The sequence below is a fragment of the Canis lupus genome, chromosome 19, assembly GCF_048164855.1.
Source record: "Canis lupus baileyi chromosome 19, mCanLup2.hap1, whole genome shotgun sequence".
Taxonomy (NCBI): domain Eukaryota; kingdom Metazoa; phylum Chordata; class Mammalia; order Carnivora; family Canidae; genus Canis; species Canis lupus.
The window spans coordinates 8908119-8923522 of NC_132856.1; the positions used below are offsets into that span (position 1 = coordinate 8908119).

At 49.0% G+C, this 15404-nt stretch overlaps 1 protein-coding gene across 3 annotated transcripts in view; it reads right to left on the reverse strand.

Annotated features, from left to right (window-relative positions):
- Positions 1-15404, reverse strand: part of SLC6A1 (solute carrier family 6 member 1) — a 42062-nt gene that overhangs the window by 10026 nt on the left and 16632 nt on the right. For 2 of the 3 annotated variants that reach the window (XM_072785109.1, XM_072785111.1), the window contains exons 2-10: positions 9742-9804; positions 8269-8598; positions 7595-7726; positions 6907-7007; positions 5931-6040; positions 4196-4328; positions 1251-1385; positions 923-1026; positions 514-638 (exon numbers count right to left, since the gene is read on the reverse strand). In XM_072785109.1, coding sequence (XP_072641210.1) covers positions 514-638; positions 923-1026; positions 1251-1385; positions 4196-4328; positions 5931-6040; positions 6907-7007; positions 7595-7726; positions 8269-8506 — 1078 coding nt within the window. In that variant the 5' untranslated portion in view covers positions 8507-8598; positions 9742-9804. Of the gene's footprint in view, positions 1-513; positions 639-922; positions 1027-1250; positions 1386-4195; positions 4329-5930; positions 6041-6906; positions 7008-7594; positions 7727-8268; positions 8599-9741; positions 9805-13696; positions 13777-15404 lie in introns of those variants that run through there. The other variant, XM_072785110.1, reaches the window with a different exon arrangement.

The window sequence follows — 15404 nt, forward strand, 5'->3', positions numbered from 1 at the left end:
TTAGGGACTCTCAGTCGTGGCGGTGAGCATGTCTGAGTGGGAACAAGGTTTCTATCCCAGGGTTGAGAGTTGGGTCTTCCCCCCGCAAAAGGCAGGACTGTGTCGAAATGCCAGTATGGTCAGGCGATTAAGAGCCCGGGCTTTCTTTGGTCAGCCAGGTCCGTGCTCAACTCCAGTTCTACAGCTTTCTAGTTTGCTGAACGTGGTCCAAGAGCCTCAGTTTCCTCACTCAGTAAATGGAATAAAAAAGCACGGACTCCATCGCGTGGGAAGGTTTCAGGGACATGGCCCATGTGAAACGCTCCCTGCTCAGCCTGGCACATAGTGATGCTCCGTGCCAGGGAGCCAGCCCACCGCACTCATCCCTGACTCTAGGCCTTCCTACTGGCTCTTCCCTCTGCGTGCTCATCCTCTGGCTCCCGCTGCCGCTGCCCACGGTGGTGATGACCAAAGAGGCCCGGTGTCGGCGCCTCCCACCCCAGGAGCCCCGGCCCTCCAATGTGTGGCGCTGACCTGACGCGGCCACATCAGCAATGGACCTCTTGGTGACATGGGCCATGAAGCCCACGATGGAGAAGATGACAAATCCTGCGAACATGCTGGTGCACGAGTTGATACAGCAGACGATGATGGAGTCCCTGCAGAGAGGAAAGGTGGCCGTGGGGGGGGCTGGCAAGCAGGGGAGCTAGGAACCCGTGCGCGGGGGAAGGACAAGGGGCCAAGGGGCGGGGGCAGGAGGGGGTGCCTGGGAGCAGGGCTGCAGGGCAGGTGCCCCACCCCACCCCAGGGAGGGACTGGAACCCGGAAGGAGTGGCCACAGGCAGCGGCTTAGACAGGAATGGAGTTGAAAGTGGAGAAAGGCCACGGGGGCGGGCCTACGGGGGGCGTGGCCAGAAAGGAAGGGACTCCTGGGCTCTCTCACCTGTAGACATTGTTGTGGAAAGAGTTATAGCTCCCAAGAGCGATCAGGGATCCCAGGCCCAGTCCATAGGAGAAGAAGATCTGGGTTGCTGCATCCAGCCACACCTGGAGGAAGAATGAACAAAAAACAGTCAAAATTATAATCATAGCCACAGCGCCCCATGGCCTCTTGCAGGTGGAAACCAGCTGTACCTGGCAACCCCTTCAGTTTACATATGAGGTTAGAGGCATAGCGTGACTTCTCCTACAGCTGGTAAGTGGTGGCTCAGGACTCAGGTGTGCCCTTAACTCAGCCAGTGGGGGCTGGGGAACCTGGGAAGGTCACTCACCTCAGAGTCGGACAGCTTGCGGAAGTTGGGTGTGATGTAGAAGAGGATGCCCTCCTTGGCCCCAGGCAGCGTAACTCCACGGAAGAACAGGATGATCAGCATGATGTACGGATAGGTGGCGGAGAAGTAAACCACCTGGGAGGAAAGTTGGCAACGATGTCCCCTCCAGCGCACCCATTCTTTCCCTCCTCTCCATTTCACTTACATCCATATCTTTTGTGGCCCTGGGCCTTCCAGTTTGTCTTCGTCCAGGAAGCCTTCCTGGATTCCTAACTGTCCACTTTTCTGAAGCCTCTCCTTGGAGTCTGAACCAACCAGCTCAGCACCTGGTTTTTCCATTCCCTACCCCTCCTTTATTTTTTTTTACTTTTGTCTAAACTGTTCAAGTAAAACATGGTATCAGGAAAATTTTCAAGTTACACACACACACAATTAAAATTCCCTTCAACAGCCCCTAGAATTTAAGTTAGGTGAAGGAGAGGGCTTGTCTCCTTCACTTGTTTTCCCGTGCCCAGAACAGTCCATGGTTTATAAGATACACTAAATAAATGCCTAATATATCAATGCACAGATGTTAACATTTTAATGTTCCTCTTTTGAGACTTTTGCTGTGTATCTATTGCTATCATATTTTCTTACAAAGTGATGCTCCAATTATGCGCTTGCCTTTTGTTTTAACATATTTAAAATTAGAAAACAGTGCATACCTTATTTCTGCTTACTAAACATTGTCTTACTGTCTCATAACAATGTGATTTTTAATCATGTAAAATAGTCCCTCAGGAGTTTCTATCGTCCTCTTTAAAATTGTCCCTACTGTTATCCCTTCATGTGAATCTCACTAACACTACATTGGATATCTCTGTGTATAAAACTTTGTCTACAAAATTATTATACCATTCTTGAGAAAATTTTCTAGAAGTAGAATTACTGACTTAAAAAAGGGATAAATTTCTCAATGGCTTGTGAGCCACACTGCCCAATTATCTTCCAGAAACAGAACTTTGTCCAGCATTTCAGAGCACACCTTCCCCACAAAGGTGCCAGCACTGAGTATAATCATTAAAATGTTTTTTTTTCTGCCAAATTGATAATCAAAAGACTGATGTCATTTTCTGAAATGACATTTCTTTGCCCACTGTTGTGAATGAGCAATTTTCAAGCTCAGCAACCCTTCTATCTCACAGTCTGATGTGACCCTATTTTCTGATCAGCATGAATTGTTCTCCAGGTTAATTTCATTTCCCTGAATGGATCTGAGAATCTCCAGAGTTAGGAAAGGCAGCCATGATCCACTGGAAAAGCTACCATACTTAGAATTAGGAAAAATGAATTCGAAGCCATCTGTGGCACCTATAAGCTGTTTGACATTGAGTCAATTTTTTATTCTCTCTGAGGCTTGCTTTTTTTCTGTCTGGAAAATGGGTACAATCAACTTGCCTACTCAGAAAAGATTAGTTATATAGGAAATACAATATACTTAATATATATTGCCTAGGTCTTGCACTTGAATTTGTCTTCCACATTTAGCATGGGGCTAGGTACACAGAAGCTGTTCAATAAATGTTTACTGATGACTTGGATGACTCCCTCAAAAGATAATTGATACCATGTATTGTCTGCCTGCTAGGTGCTAGGCATATGCTACACACTCTACATAGATTATTCTCCTCAGTCTTTATGACAACCCTGTAAGGTACTATTATTGTAGCTACTTAACAGATGAGACTGAGGCACAGAGAGGGAAAATGACTTGCCCAAGCACAAATAGCTAGGTATCAGGAGACTGAGATTCAAGCTTACCTCTATCTCTTCTGGAGCCCTTAGGCCCTATGTTCTTCTACTTCTTAAAGTTGGGCGGGGAGACACCTGTGCCCTCCTGCTGCCTGCCTAATGTAGGGATACATCGGAGAGGTTTTGACACCGGCTTTGGATCTGAGAACCTGGTAGGTCCAAAGGTCCCACCAGACTGGAATTGGGCAGTTTTTCATCAGCGTACTGTACTCATGCCCAAGTATGGAGCTCCTTAAAGTTCTGTTTTGCTCACATCAGCTTGGATAGCCTGGACCTCCCTCCTCCAGCATAATTTTGTTCAATCCCTTCTCTCCCTTACTTGCTTTGCTGTAAGAACTCACAGAGGTTTCCTCTAAGTTTCCTTCAGGCCAGGGTCCAGTGAGAGGCTGGGCAATCCTCTGTCCCTGGACCCCTGAGGTGGGGCTTTAAGGGGTAAGGGGTGGGAGTGAGGCCAGTTCCCTTCCCTCTAAAGTGACTGGCAAGCTCCCCAGATGTCCCCAGGCTAGATCCCCCAGCTTGATCTGGCTCTGCCCTTGCTGATAATAAAAACAAAAACAAGTACAATTCTTCCTGCTAGTTGCCAAGTATTTTGCAAAATCACCATCCCATTTGATTCTCCTAACAAGCCAACATACAAGCCCCATTTTTCAGAGGAGGAAACTGAGTTTCAGAGAGGTGAAGTGATCTGCCTGAGGTCACCTAGCCAAGTACACAGCCAAGGTGGGATCTGAACTCAGGAATGTTTCAGTACAGAGCCTGGGTATTTATCCATTCATTGATCCATCTGTGTTCCTCCTCCAAGGCTGGGATGTGGAATATTCATCTCTGGATCTCTCCAGAACAAGATGGCGTGGACAGCAGAGATGCTCAGGGACTGTTTGTTCAATGGTCCTTGAGCAAAGTTAACCATCTGTTTTGTGATGGCTGTGTGTAACTGACTTACATTATCATAGTTCATCCTCACAACTGCCCAGAAGGTAGGTGATGTTATTAATTCCATTTTACAGGAAAGAAAATCAAGGCAGAGAGAGATATAGGGACCTTCTGCACTCCAGGTTCAGTGGGGTTCCTGGAAGCACAGACTCCTTGTCTAGGACAGAAATCCCCTTGTAGATGCATCCCTTCTGTTCCCCACTCTGCACATGCCTTACCTTTCCAGTCCAGCCAACACCCTTCCAGATACAGAAATACACAAGGATCCAGGCGATGGCCAGGGTGATGGCCAGAGGCCAGCGGATCTGACCTGGTTTATCCAGCCCGTCTGTCATCTGATGCATGTTTCGCCTGGTGGGACAGTGGAGGGAGCAGAAAGTCATGTGGGGCTGGTGGGAGCTGGGGTGACCTGGGGGGGTGCCCCGGGGATGAAAGATCCTCCACTGTGATGGCACTGACATCTGTGATCATTGACACCCAGGAGTGGGCTGGAGAATGCAGGATCCATTATACTAACCCATAGAAAGCACTAGTTGCTCAAGGGGCCTGCCAATGCCTTATTTTGGCCATGATTATTGCTCACCTGTTTGGCTGCTGTCCTAACAGGACCCTCACTGTGACTTTTGCTCTATTCCCACTCCAGCCTCAGGGACCCTTCTAAATTATATGTCTGATCATGTCACCCTCCCGCTTAAAACCCTGCAGTGAATAGCTCCCTACTGTCCTCAGAATGAAGCCCAACCTCCCCAGGCTGACCTTGCAAGGCCCTCTGAGCTGGCCCTGCTTCTCTGTCCAGTCTCAGCTCTCCCCGAAGCCCCTCAAGCACTCATCAGGCTGGATGACTCCCATGCCCTCACCTGTGCCTGGCTTGCTCTCACCTGCCTCCAAGCCTTCATTCACATTCTCTTCCTCCTGCCAACACCTGTGGTTTTCTCTTCTAATGTGGTTTTCACCATAGATGTCACTCCTCACCTGGGCTTGTCTAGGTACGAACTTGGGATTCCTATGGCCTCCAGTGCATCCCCTCCCCTTAGCACTGATTTTCTGGCATTTCCACTGCCTGTTTGTTTATGTTTGCTTTTTCTCTAACCAGACTGCACATAGTAGGGCTCAAGAAATATTTACTGAATAAATGGTTCAGTGCAATCCTGAATGTGTGTGGCAGATGCTGGAAAGAAGAAGCAGCCGGAGAAGAATCTGATTTTTATTTGTAAGGAGACAGCCTAAGCCAAGGACATTTCTGCACAAAGAGACTCTCATCACGTGTTCTGACACCTCCTGAGCACAGCTCCTCTTGGCAGCCCATGCAAGGTGCAGGGGAACCTTCCAGGGCGCTCCCAGGCCCTTTCAAGCTGCCAGCCACAGATGCTTCCTTCACGCCAAAGAGATTTGGATCCCAAGACCTCCTTTTTGTAAAAGCAATACCCCAACACACCATCTAGGATGTGCTCTCCTGAAGATACAATAAGCATGGCCTCAATATGAACTGTGTGTGTGTGTGTGTGTGTGTGTGCGAGCGTGCACGCAAGCGTGTGCCTGTATGGCAAACAACTCTGGGTTTCTAAATAGACTGGACTGGTTTTCAGGATGAACTGGGATTTCGTTGGCCTGTGCTGGTTACTCCCCTCCAGCAGCACACTCTCCACCCTTGTCCGGCCTGCTCTACACCCCAGGAGGCTAGTGATGTAGCCATCACTGGCTCCCTCGCCCTCTGGCTTCTGGCAGGTTTGACCAATGGCAGGAGCAGTGGGCAGGAAGAGAGAGGAAGCAGGAATTCATTTTCTCGAGCTTGTGTCTAGTGGCCTTTTCCAGGGCCCAGCTCTATGGCGGAGGAAAAGGCCTCACTCTGTCTCGTATCTCCCTTAGCCCTGAGCACATCACCAGCTCCCGTCACCTCTGTCTCCTGCTGGCCCTGGCTGACAGGACCCGCAGCTCTGATGGCCCCACACTTACTCCCAGAACTCTACAACGGCGCTGGTCATGTTGGTGGTGTTGACGATGCTGTAGTTGGAGAAGCAGCGGTCTGTGTTCCAGGGGTTGTCACACTGTTTCCATGGCAGCGTCTGCAAAGGCACAGTGGCACAGACAAGCCCTGTTGAGCCCCCAAGGGATGGCGACAGTGGTCCCAGAGCCCTTCATCTGTCCTCATGGTCCCCTGAGCCTCTTCAAAGCCATCCATTATCTCCCCTCCCCTTCCCATCAGCTCCCAGATGCAGATCATGTTGAGATCCCCATTTTGGAGATCAGAGAGGGGCAGCAACTTGCTCGACATCACACAGCTCCTAAGTGTCAGAGCTAAAATTTTAACCTTGATCATTTCACTCTGAAAGCCAGCTTCCCAAGCTGCACCATAAGGTCTGTGTGTTCATCCCGATGTCACTTCCCAGCTATATGACCTCAGGTAAGAGATCTTGCCTGTTTGGCCCTCTGTGCACTGATGAGAACAGTGAACACTTAACAGCACTGCTTTGTGAGGTAGCTCTAAGCCCTTTACACATATTTACTCCTTAATCCTCACAACTCTATGAGGCAGGTTTTATTTCTACCTTCCTTTCATAAATATGGGCACTGTGGCTCAGAGAGGGTAAGTCTCCTCCCCAAAGTTGCACAGTTGGTATATACTGGGGTTAGGATTTGAACCCAGGCAGTCTGAGTCCATATGAAATAAGCTAACAATAGCCACCTTAAGAGGGCGTGTCAGGAGGATTAGGGGTCAGCCCACACGAAGCACCAGGCTCAGTGACAGGCCCAGAGCAGATGCTTGGTTCATGGTGCTACGACGACTTGTGGGGAGGTAGGGGCTGCTGAAGACAAACCATGCCCCCCCTCCCCAGGAACAGCTCTTCCAGCAGAATGGTTGTCCCAACCAACACAGGGTGGGCTCTGGGTCTGGCTCCTTCTGCAGAGGATGGTCCAAGGGGCCACTCACTGTGGTGAAGGAATTGTACAGATAGTAGATGGCCCAGGAGATGATAACGATGTAGTAGATGTTCAGCCAGAATGACAACACGGCAGCGGCAAGGCCCACACCTGGGAGCAGACATAGCATCATGATATTTGTTTCCTAGAGTAATAATAATAACTATCCCAGTGAGCGTCATTCTCATCATTTTCCATGAGGCCCACCAGCTTACTGGACCTTGGATACAGGTGGCACTGAGGCTCAGAGACAAGGAGCAGCTTGGCTAAGGTCACCCCCATCTGGCAGGTGAGGACTTGGGTCTGAGGCCCAGCACTGGCTGGTTGTAGATAGGACAGGGGTCCTAGCTTGCCAGGCAAGAAGGGTTCTCCATGCATCCATCTGAGTGTCTGTCAGGCACTGAGCGAGGAAACAAAGAAAGTGGTACCCAGCCCTGGCTGGGGAAATGAGCTCACAGGACAGGGCAGGATGATGTGCATATGGAGTCTCTGGATTGGGCCGTCCTGTCCACCTCCAGCACCCTAGATTTTAGCCGGGGCTGCCATCTGCCACCTGGCCCCTGCAAGGGCTCCACTCTGCTGAGAAGTAAACCAAGCAGGTCCCTCTCCAGCGTGGCCAGGAGCATCAGGAAGGCCCTGGTTTCACCACAGTTCTGTGGGCAGGAGCACTACCAGACGGCCTCACTCCACAGACTTACCCTTGAACATAGGGGCCAGCTTCCATACCCCCAGGCCCCCGATGGATGTGTACTGGCCCAGAGAGCACTCCAGCAGGAAGAGCGGGACCCCCGCAAAGATGAGTGTCAGGAAGTAGGGGATTAGGAAGGCTCCTGTGGGGTTGAGAAGAGAGATGCTCATAGTCCCAAGGCTTTGGAGAAGACCCATTCAGAGGAAGCATCACGCCAGGGCGTTCTGGGGCCCCAGCCACAATTTCCTTACACCCTGCCTTAAAAGGAGCATCCAGGGGGAGCCCCGGGTGGCTCAGCAGTTTAGCGCCACCTTCGGCCCAGGGCGTGATCCTGGGGTCCCGAGATGGAGTCCCAGATAGGGCTCACTGTAGGGAGCCTGCTTCTCCCTCTGCCTGTGTCTCTGCCCCCTCTCTGTGTCTCTCAAGAATAAATAAAGTCTTTAAAAAAAAGCAGCACCCATAGCCAAAACGAGGCCCAAGAATATCCTCTGCTCAAGCTACATCCCTCGTTCTTTGCAAAATGAAGAGGTAAACTTTTTGCAATCTTTTGGTAAAGAAATAAAAACAGGAAATGGGGCCTGGTCTTTAAGGGGCCCTCCCCTAAGGTTGTCCCAGAAAATGCCCAAGGGTGATACCCTTCAAGGGGTCCATACCCGGCTGGGAGGTTGCCAGGCCAGCACCTACCACCACCGTTTTTGCCACAGAGATACGGGAATCTCCAGACGTTGCCCAGGCCGATGGCGTAGCCCACACAGGACATGAGGAAGTCGAAGCGGCCCTTCCACGTGTCCCGGTCCGGAAGGTCTGCCGCCTTCTTCTGCACCTTGACCACCAGAGTTTTGGGCTTGTCATTGGCCACGGGGGCCTCGCTGACCTCCGTGGAGATCTGCCCATCGGCCACCTTGCTGCCATTGGTCGCCATGTCTCGGAGTCTGGACACAGAGGTCCTGGTAGATGGGCGTGTGATGTCGGCCCCAGTCCACGCAGACAGCAGTTTTGCGGCTCAAGGTCACCCTAGGAGAATGGGGGCGGGGGTGACAGGCGTGGAAGGATGGCAAAATCCTGGAGTTGCCCCAAAATACCACAAATAAAATAACCCACAACCTAGGGACTAGAGAAGCCTCTCTCATAAGCCCTCTTTCTCCTGAAGGAAGGACGGTGACTTTTGTTTCCAGATTGGGGTGGGGGGGCGCGGGCGGGGCTGTCCTGATAGCTCCTAAATCAACTTCAGATCTGCATCTGTGTCATATGTCCCCTGGTATGTGTCTTCCTTGAGAAGAAACCAAGGAGAGCAAATTTCCAGACAGAAATATTAAGTGTTGCTCGTCTTTGAGGAACCCTGAGGCCATAGAAACCACGCGAATGTAAGCCACGGAGGGGCTTACCCTGGGGCCAAATGCGGAGGTGACTGGGCTACAGGTGGTGGGTGAAAGTGAGCACAGATCTAATTATGGTCAAAGTCCTCTTTCACATTTGTGACTTTGAAAAAACTGCTTAACCTCCCTGGAGCCCGCTCTTCCTATCTTCTAAATGGAGTACACTAATAGGACATCAGGTGGTTGTTCTTCTCTTATTCAGCAAGGCTCCTGTGCCTGGCAAATGGCGGGGACTTGGGACTATTTTGTCAGCAGTCCCCAAGCCTGGCTATGCTTCCAAGTTGTTTGCGAAGCTCTATAGTGATACAGAGTTCCAGGTCCCACCTCAGATGTTCCACATCAGAATCTCAAGATGAGTCCTGAATCTATACATTTAACAAATTCTGCAAAAGGAGATTCTTATGCTGGGAGCCAGTCCCAGCCCTCAAGTGAAGAACGATCACTGGTTTACATGACCTCTCTGACCCAAGACATTCCACCTACACTCTGCACTCTTCTTGTCTCTTTAGTTCCAGGGGCAGCATGGAGCAGAGAATGGTGTATGACTTTGGACCCAACCCGGTCCTGGATTCAAAACTCTAGTCTACCTTATAAGCTGAGTGACCCTAGATATCGCTCTTGATGGTTCTAGCCTTAGTTTCTCTATCTATAAAATGGGAGTAATCTTATCTGGCTTGTAGAATTGTGGCAAAAATAAGCTCTAATGGTCGTATGGGTATTTTTCACCTGACTGGTTTAGAAAGAGAATTCCACAAATGGTTGTTTTGGTTGTGGGTGTTACCTGATGGTCCTGGTGGGTCAGTCAGCTCCAGAGCAGCTCCCTCTGCAACCCCTGGGTGCAAGCCTACAAAGGAGAGATGAGGAGGGACCACAGTGAACTGGCAAGTGGTAGCTAATGGGCAGCCCTGGGGCAAGAGCAGTAGGGGTGCAGGAAGCCCATCAGAGCCCCCCAGCTGGGTGACCGTGTGAGTCCATGCAGTGTGGTGCTAGCCACAGGGCATTAGGAACATGCTGGAAGGGGCCCGCTGCCCTCTCAGGACAGCTGGGGGGTGGGCATGAGGGCAACACGGGACGGCATTCCATCATTTTATCAGAAGGAAAAGATATCAACAGAGGGGCTGTAGCCCATTGGGGAGCCAACAGATGCAGCCGAGATTTTTCTCCATCCCCTGACCAAATGTGCAGAAAGCAGACCTCAAAATAGTTTATTTAGTAGGATCCTATTTAGTAGGAACCCCCAAATCTATTCGTTAAAAAAAAAACCTCCAAAACCCTAAGGATATATCTCAGGCATTCACAGTGATTACTTTATATGTGACTTTTGTTTCCTTTTTTGTGCTTTTCTGGATTTTTATAATTATCTCTAGTTTTCTACAAAAAATTTAAATTAATGACACAGAATAAACTTACGGAACCTTCAGAGCAAATAGGACTGTGTGGAACAATGGTCTGAGGCCTCTGAAATGTAAGAGCAGAGCCAAAGCAGTGTGTGGCTCAGGCCCAATGGCCTCCTCCCTCAGCTCTGCCCTACAGGGGAGGATCTTGACTGGGGTGCACTCACCTCCCAGCTCCTCACATGCAGTCCTCATTACCAAACACTACGGTCTCTTCCTAGAGTTCACAGAAAACCAGATTACCTTTGGAATCCAAACCTTACAGTGAATCCTGTTTCTTGTTTTCAGACATGACCAACAGGCTTGGCTTGGATGCCTAACTAGTTCCTGACTTGGCATGGCACCAGCAGAAGGAACTCCAGACTCAGGTAGGGTGACCTCCCACTGTCAGGGATGGTAGCCCACCTTCTGGTCTACCAGGAAGTCTTGGGATATGCAGGAGAGAGAGCAGCCTTAGGAAAGGGGAGGCTAAAATGGACCCCCTTGCCCCTGCACCTCAATGTTTATAGCAGCAACATCCACTGTTGCTATGGAGAGAACCCAGATGTCCATGGACAAATGAATGGATAAAGAAGATGTGGTGTATATACACAATGGAATACTACTCAGCCATCAACAGTGAAATCTTATCATTTGCAATGATGTGGATGGAACTAAAGGGTTTTATGCTAAGCGAAATAATCAGACACAGGCAAACTATTATATCTCACTCATATGTGGAATTTAAGAAATAAAACAGAGGATCACAGGGGAAGGGAAGGAAAAATAAAACAAGATGAAATCAGAGAGAAAGACAAGCCATAAGAGACTCTTAATCATAGGAAACAAACTGAGGGTTGCTGGAGGGAGGGTGGGAGGTGAGGGGAAGGGGTAACTGGGTGATGGACGTTAAGGAGGGCACATGATGTAATGAGCACTGGGTGTTATATTAAGACTGATGAATTGGGACACCCGGGTGGCTCAGTGGTTGAGCATCTGCTTTTGGCTCAGGGTGTGATCCCGGGGTCCGGGCATTGAGTCCCATATTGGGCTTCCTACAGGAAGCCTGCTTCTCCCTTTGCTATGTCTCTGCCTCTCTCTGTGTCTTTTATAAATAAATAAAATCCTTAAAAGAAAAGACTGATGAATTAATAATCTCTACCTTTGAAACTAATAATACACTATTACGCTATATGTTAATTAGTGGAATTTAAATTTAAAAAATAAATAAAATGGACCCCCTTTTGTGTATATGTGTGTTGGGGGGGGTTAGCCATTAATTGTCAAATCAGTGATGCCCCTAACTGTCCCCATGACCTACCCTTGTGGGCTCCAGCCACCATGTTTGTTCAAAAGGATCCAAACACCTTGGACTGGGGCTGATCACCTGACTCTGGCTAGTCAAACAAAACTCCTTCCTTGGTAATTTGGCATGAGGCTGAGAAAGAAGGCCAGCCTGTCTGGGGGAATTGGGAACTCTTAGGCAGCTATCTTCTGCCCACCTGTACTCAGAGTAGCAGGGAGAGTTGGTCTGCTGAGGAGGAAAGAATAAATTGAGGTCAAACGTTGCAGAGTCTTGACAGCATTTATCTTTGCCATTCCAGGCTTTCTTAAAACGGACTACATTCCTACGCTTAGAGTTTACAAAGAAAGCATCCCCACTGTGGTAAAATAAGTGCCCTGTTTTTGCTCATGTTGGCTCAGGGGATTCCTGCTAAAGTCCTGAATCTCTGTTCTACCAACTTGACTGAGCTCTGAGGTAGGCCAGTAGCCTATGGGAAAAACTTCCAGCCTCTGCTCTGGATACACTCTTATACTTATATCTTGATTGATTATCCATGGAGACTCAAACCAAACTCCAAAATCTGTGCACTGGACCTCAGATTGCGCCACACCACACAGGAAGGGAGACAGACAGACAGACACAGCTGTGGCTCACTCCCAGCAAGCAGGCAAGATGGCAGGCTGCGTTTAATGGGATGAAATGTGGTGTGTATGTCCTTTGAAGAAACCATTCAGCATCAACAGAGAGGAAAGTAGAGGGTCGGAAGGAAGCAGAGTTCTGGTTCACCAGGAGGTTTATTCCACGGTCTTCTCCATGAGTACATTTAGCATCTCCTCGTGCAAAGGCCAGAGAGATCAGAGATTGTGGCCGCTTAAAGAGCTCAGCGTGAGGAAGGCATTCACGCTATCTTCGGAATATGGGAAAGATTCAGCCAGATGCTGTAACTGCCCTCTAAAGAACCACACAACCGTATGTGGAGTTTTCCTTTTAGAAGACAAAACGTGAAGGTAACAGCATAAGGCCGTGAACTGATACACTGGTGCTTCCTTGGGGATTCCTATGGAGAAGGGCCCCTGAGTTGCAAGGCAGTGAGATGGTGCTACGTCAGAGACCTCGGCTCCCCTAGACAGTTACAAGCGCCGGGCCCGTTCCTCCCCGTTTTGATCCTCATCTGTAAAATGGGGAAATAATAATAATCTTTCATTCGTACAGTTGTAGTAAAGGGTAAATGAGATCATGCATGTAAAGCCTACGATAGAATAATCTGGCTCAGAGGGAGGGTTTAGGCCATCCCAGCCGTTCTCATCACCACAATGATGGGCACAGTGATGATGATATTACTACTACTAACAGCAGTTAACATTTATCGAGAGCTTATTATCCAAGGCCCTCCAGAGACTTGCAGCATTTTCAGAAGACTGATGGAAATTGTCCTTTTAGCCTCCGTGGGGAAAAATAGCTAATAAAAATTTCAAATCTCCCTGCTTTGGGCTCTCTGTATACCATCTGGAGAATGGTCCAGGTCATCACCCTAGGCCAGCCAGAAGCTGAGAGAGGTCCACTTGTGTGTTTGGTTAATAAAATAAAGAATTATTCTGTGGCTAGTCAAGTCTGGCAAGAACAAAGGTCAGAAGCATCTAATAGACAGGAGGAAGGTGATCAAGGGATCCTTGTTAGTCAAAAAGCCTGGGGCCCAGGGCTTACAGACAGCACTTCCAGAAGGGGCCTCACTCACATACCCCAGGAGTAGCTGCTTGTCCCTTTTCATTCCTGACACCAGCTTCCCTCTCTCGCGAGAAACAGCACACAGAAAGCACATCCATGTGCAAATTCACAGCAAAGGAATCTGGCTATCCTTCTAGAAGATGAAGGATCTCTGAAGTAGGAGCCACCCTCCAGCCAGTTGTTATTTCCTCTTTCCTGAAATAGGCTCCCGTTTTGTCCTCTGACACTGGGGCCGCCCAGTGTCAGAGGACAGCTGTGTTCTACAGCAGTAGGACCATGCATCTCTCCACCCGCCTGGACCGTGTGACTCTGCTCTACCTGCTGGCAGGATGGGTAAAAGGAATGCCTCTCACCACTTCACGATTTGGGGCCATCTTCAGAGTCTTCTGGTTCTTCCACGTCAGGTGACCATATGCTGCAGACCAAGAACCTGCCTACATGCTCCAAGTCCTTAATGTTTTATTAACTGAATCCCGCTGAAGCAATGTTCAAAAGGGCACTGTAATGTGAAACCACAGTGACACATCCTCTGTATTCCCTCCCCTACACATTCACTCCTTCCTTCATTCAGCAAGTATTTACTTGCACATGCTGTGTGCTGAAATGAGGATGGAGCAATCATTTCAAGCACTCTGTATTCTGAACCAGAGTTCGAATCAGTGAAGTAACAGAAGCCAGCAGAAAGATTCCATTTTGTAAATATTTACCGAGGGCCTAATGTGTACATTGAGCTGGGCTGGACACATGGGTCACAAACATTAATAAGACAAGGTCTGTGACCTTGACAAGGTCATGACCTAGAAGGAGAAATATCTCCACGTGTAAGCAACCATAGTACCCTGAGATATGTGCTGTAAGACTGTATGAACAAGACACTGTGGGCCTCAAAGAGATGATTTAATTAAACCAGAAAAGGCATCCCAGGGGTGCCTGGGAGGATCAGTCAGGTAAGGCTCTAACTCTTGGTTTTGGTTCAGATCATGGTCTCAGGGCCATGGGATCGAGCCCCGCATTGGGCTCCAAACTCAGTGTGGAGCCTGCTTGGGATTCTCTCTCCCTCTGCCCCTCCCCTGCTCTCTTTCTCTCTCTCTAAAATAAATTAATTTTGAAAAAAGAAGGCATCCCAAATGAGGGGACACTTGAACTGGGTTTTGGAGGGTGAATAGGTATTCAACAAGCTCAAAAAGAGGGAAGGGCCTCCCAAGTGGAGGGAAATGCAGGAACAGAAAGAGAGAGGTTTGAAGATAGGAAGGTCAGTTTGCAAAGGACCTTGAAAGCCAGGCTAAGGAACTTAGGGACCAGTAGCAGGAATGCAACAGGGGTGATGATGTGATTAGATTAGTATTTCAGAAGAAGACTCACTCAGGGAAGCTCTGGGAAGGAGTTAAAGAAAGAGACTCGAGGCAGGAAAGTGGTGAAAATGTTCCCATGAACATGTTCCTTCCTCGATGTGCAGTTTGAGACCAAGTCCTAAAGCTATCGATAAAAATGGGGCCAAACCAAGCAGAGAGAATACCTCTGCCAATCCCTCAGTGAGGAAATGCTTTATAAGAAAAAAAAATGAAATTGGGAAGCTCTAGATCAGAAGTGGCAAAATGGGTCAAAATTGGCCCTTGGGCTTGTTTTATCTGGCCTGAACAAAAACTTTTTCAGTTTGAATTAGGAGCCAGAAATATAACTCTCTAGGATACAGTATTTCAAACAGAGGGAACAGCAAGTGCAAAGGCCCTGAGGCAGGAATAAGCTTGGCATGTTTGAGAGTCAGCATGGAGGCTGTGCTGGCTGGAGTCCAGTACAAGAGGGAACAGAACTAGTCAGAGGCGGGCAAGGGCCAGATCACACAAGGTCTCAGAGACCGTGGCAAGAAGTTCACATTTTCTTCTAAACAGGATAGGAGAGAGTAGAGGGTGCAAGTAGTGGGGGAAATCTGACTTACATGTAGGAGTCTCACTGTGGCTGCCCAGCAGATGCTACAGAAGGGCAGGGGTAGAAATAGGAAGGCTCATTAAGGGGCTGAGTCCAGGTGAGGGAGGACAGTGACCTAAATGGTGGCAGCCAGGG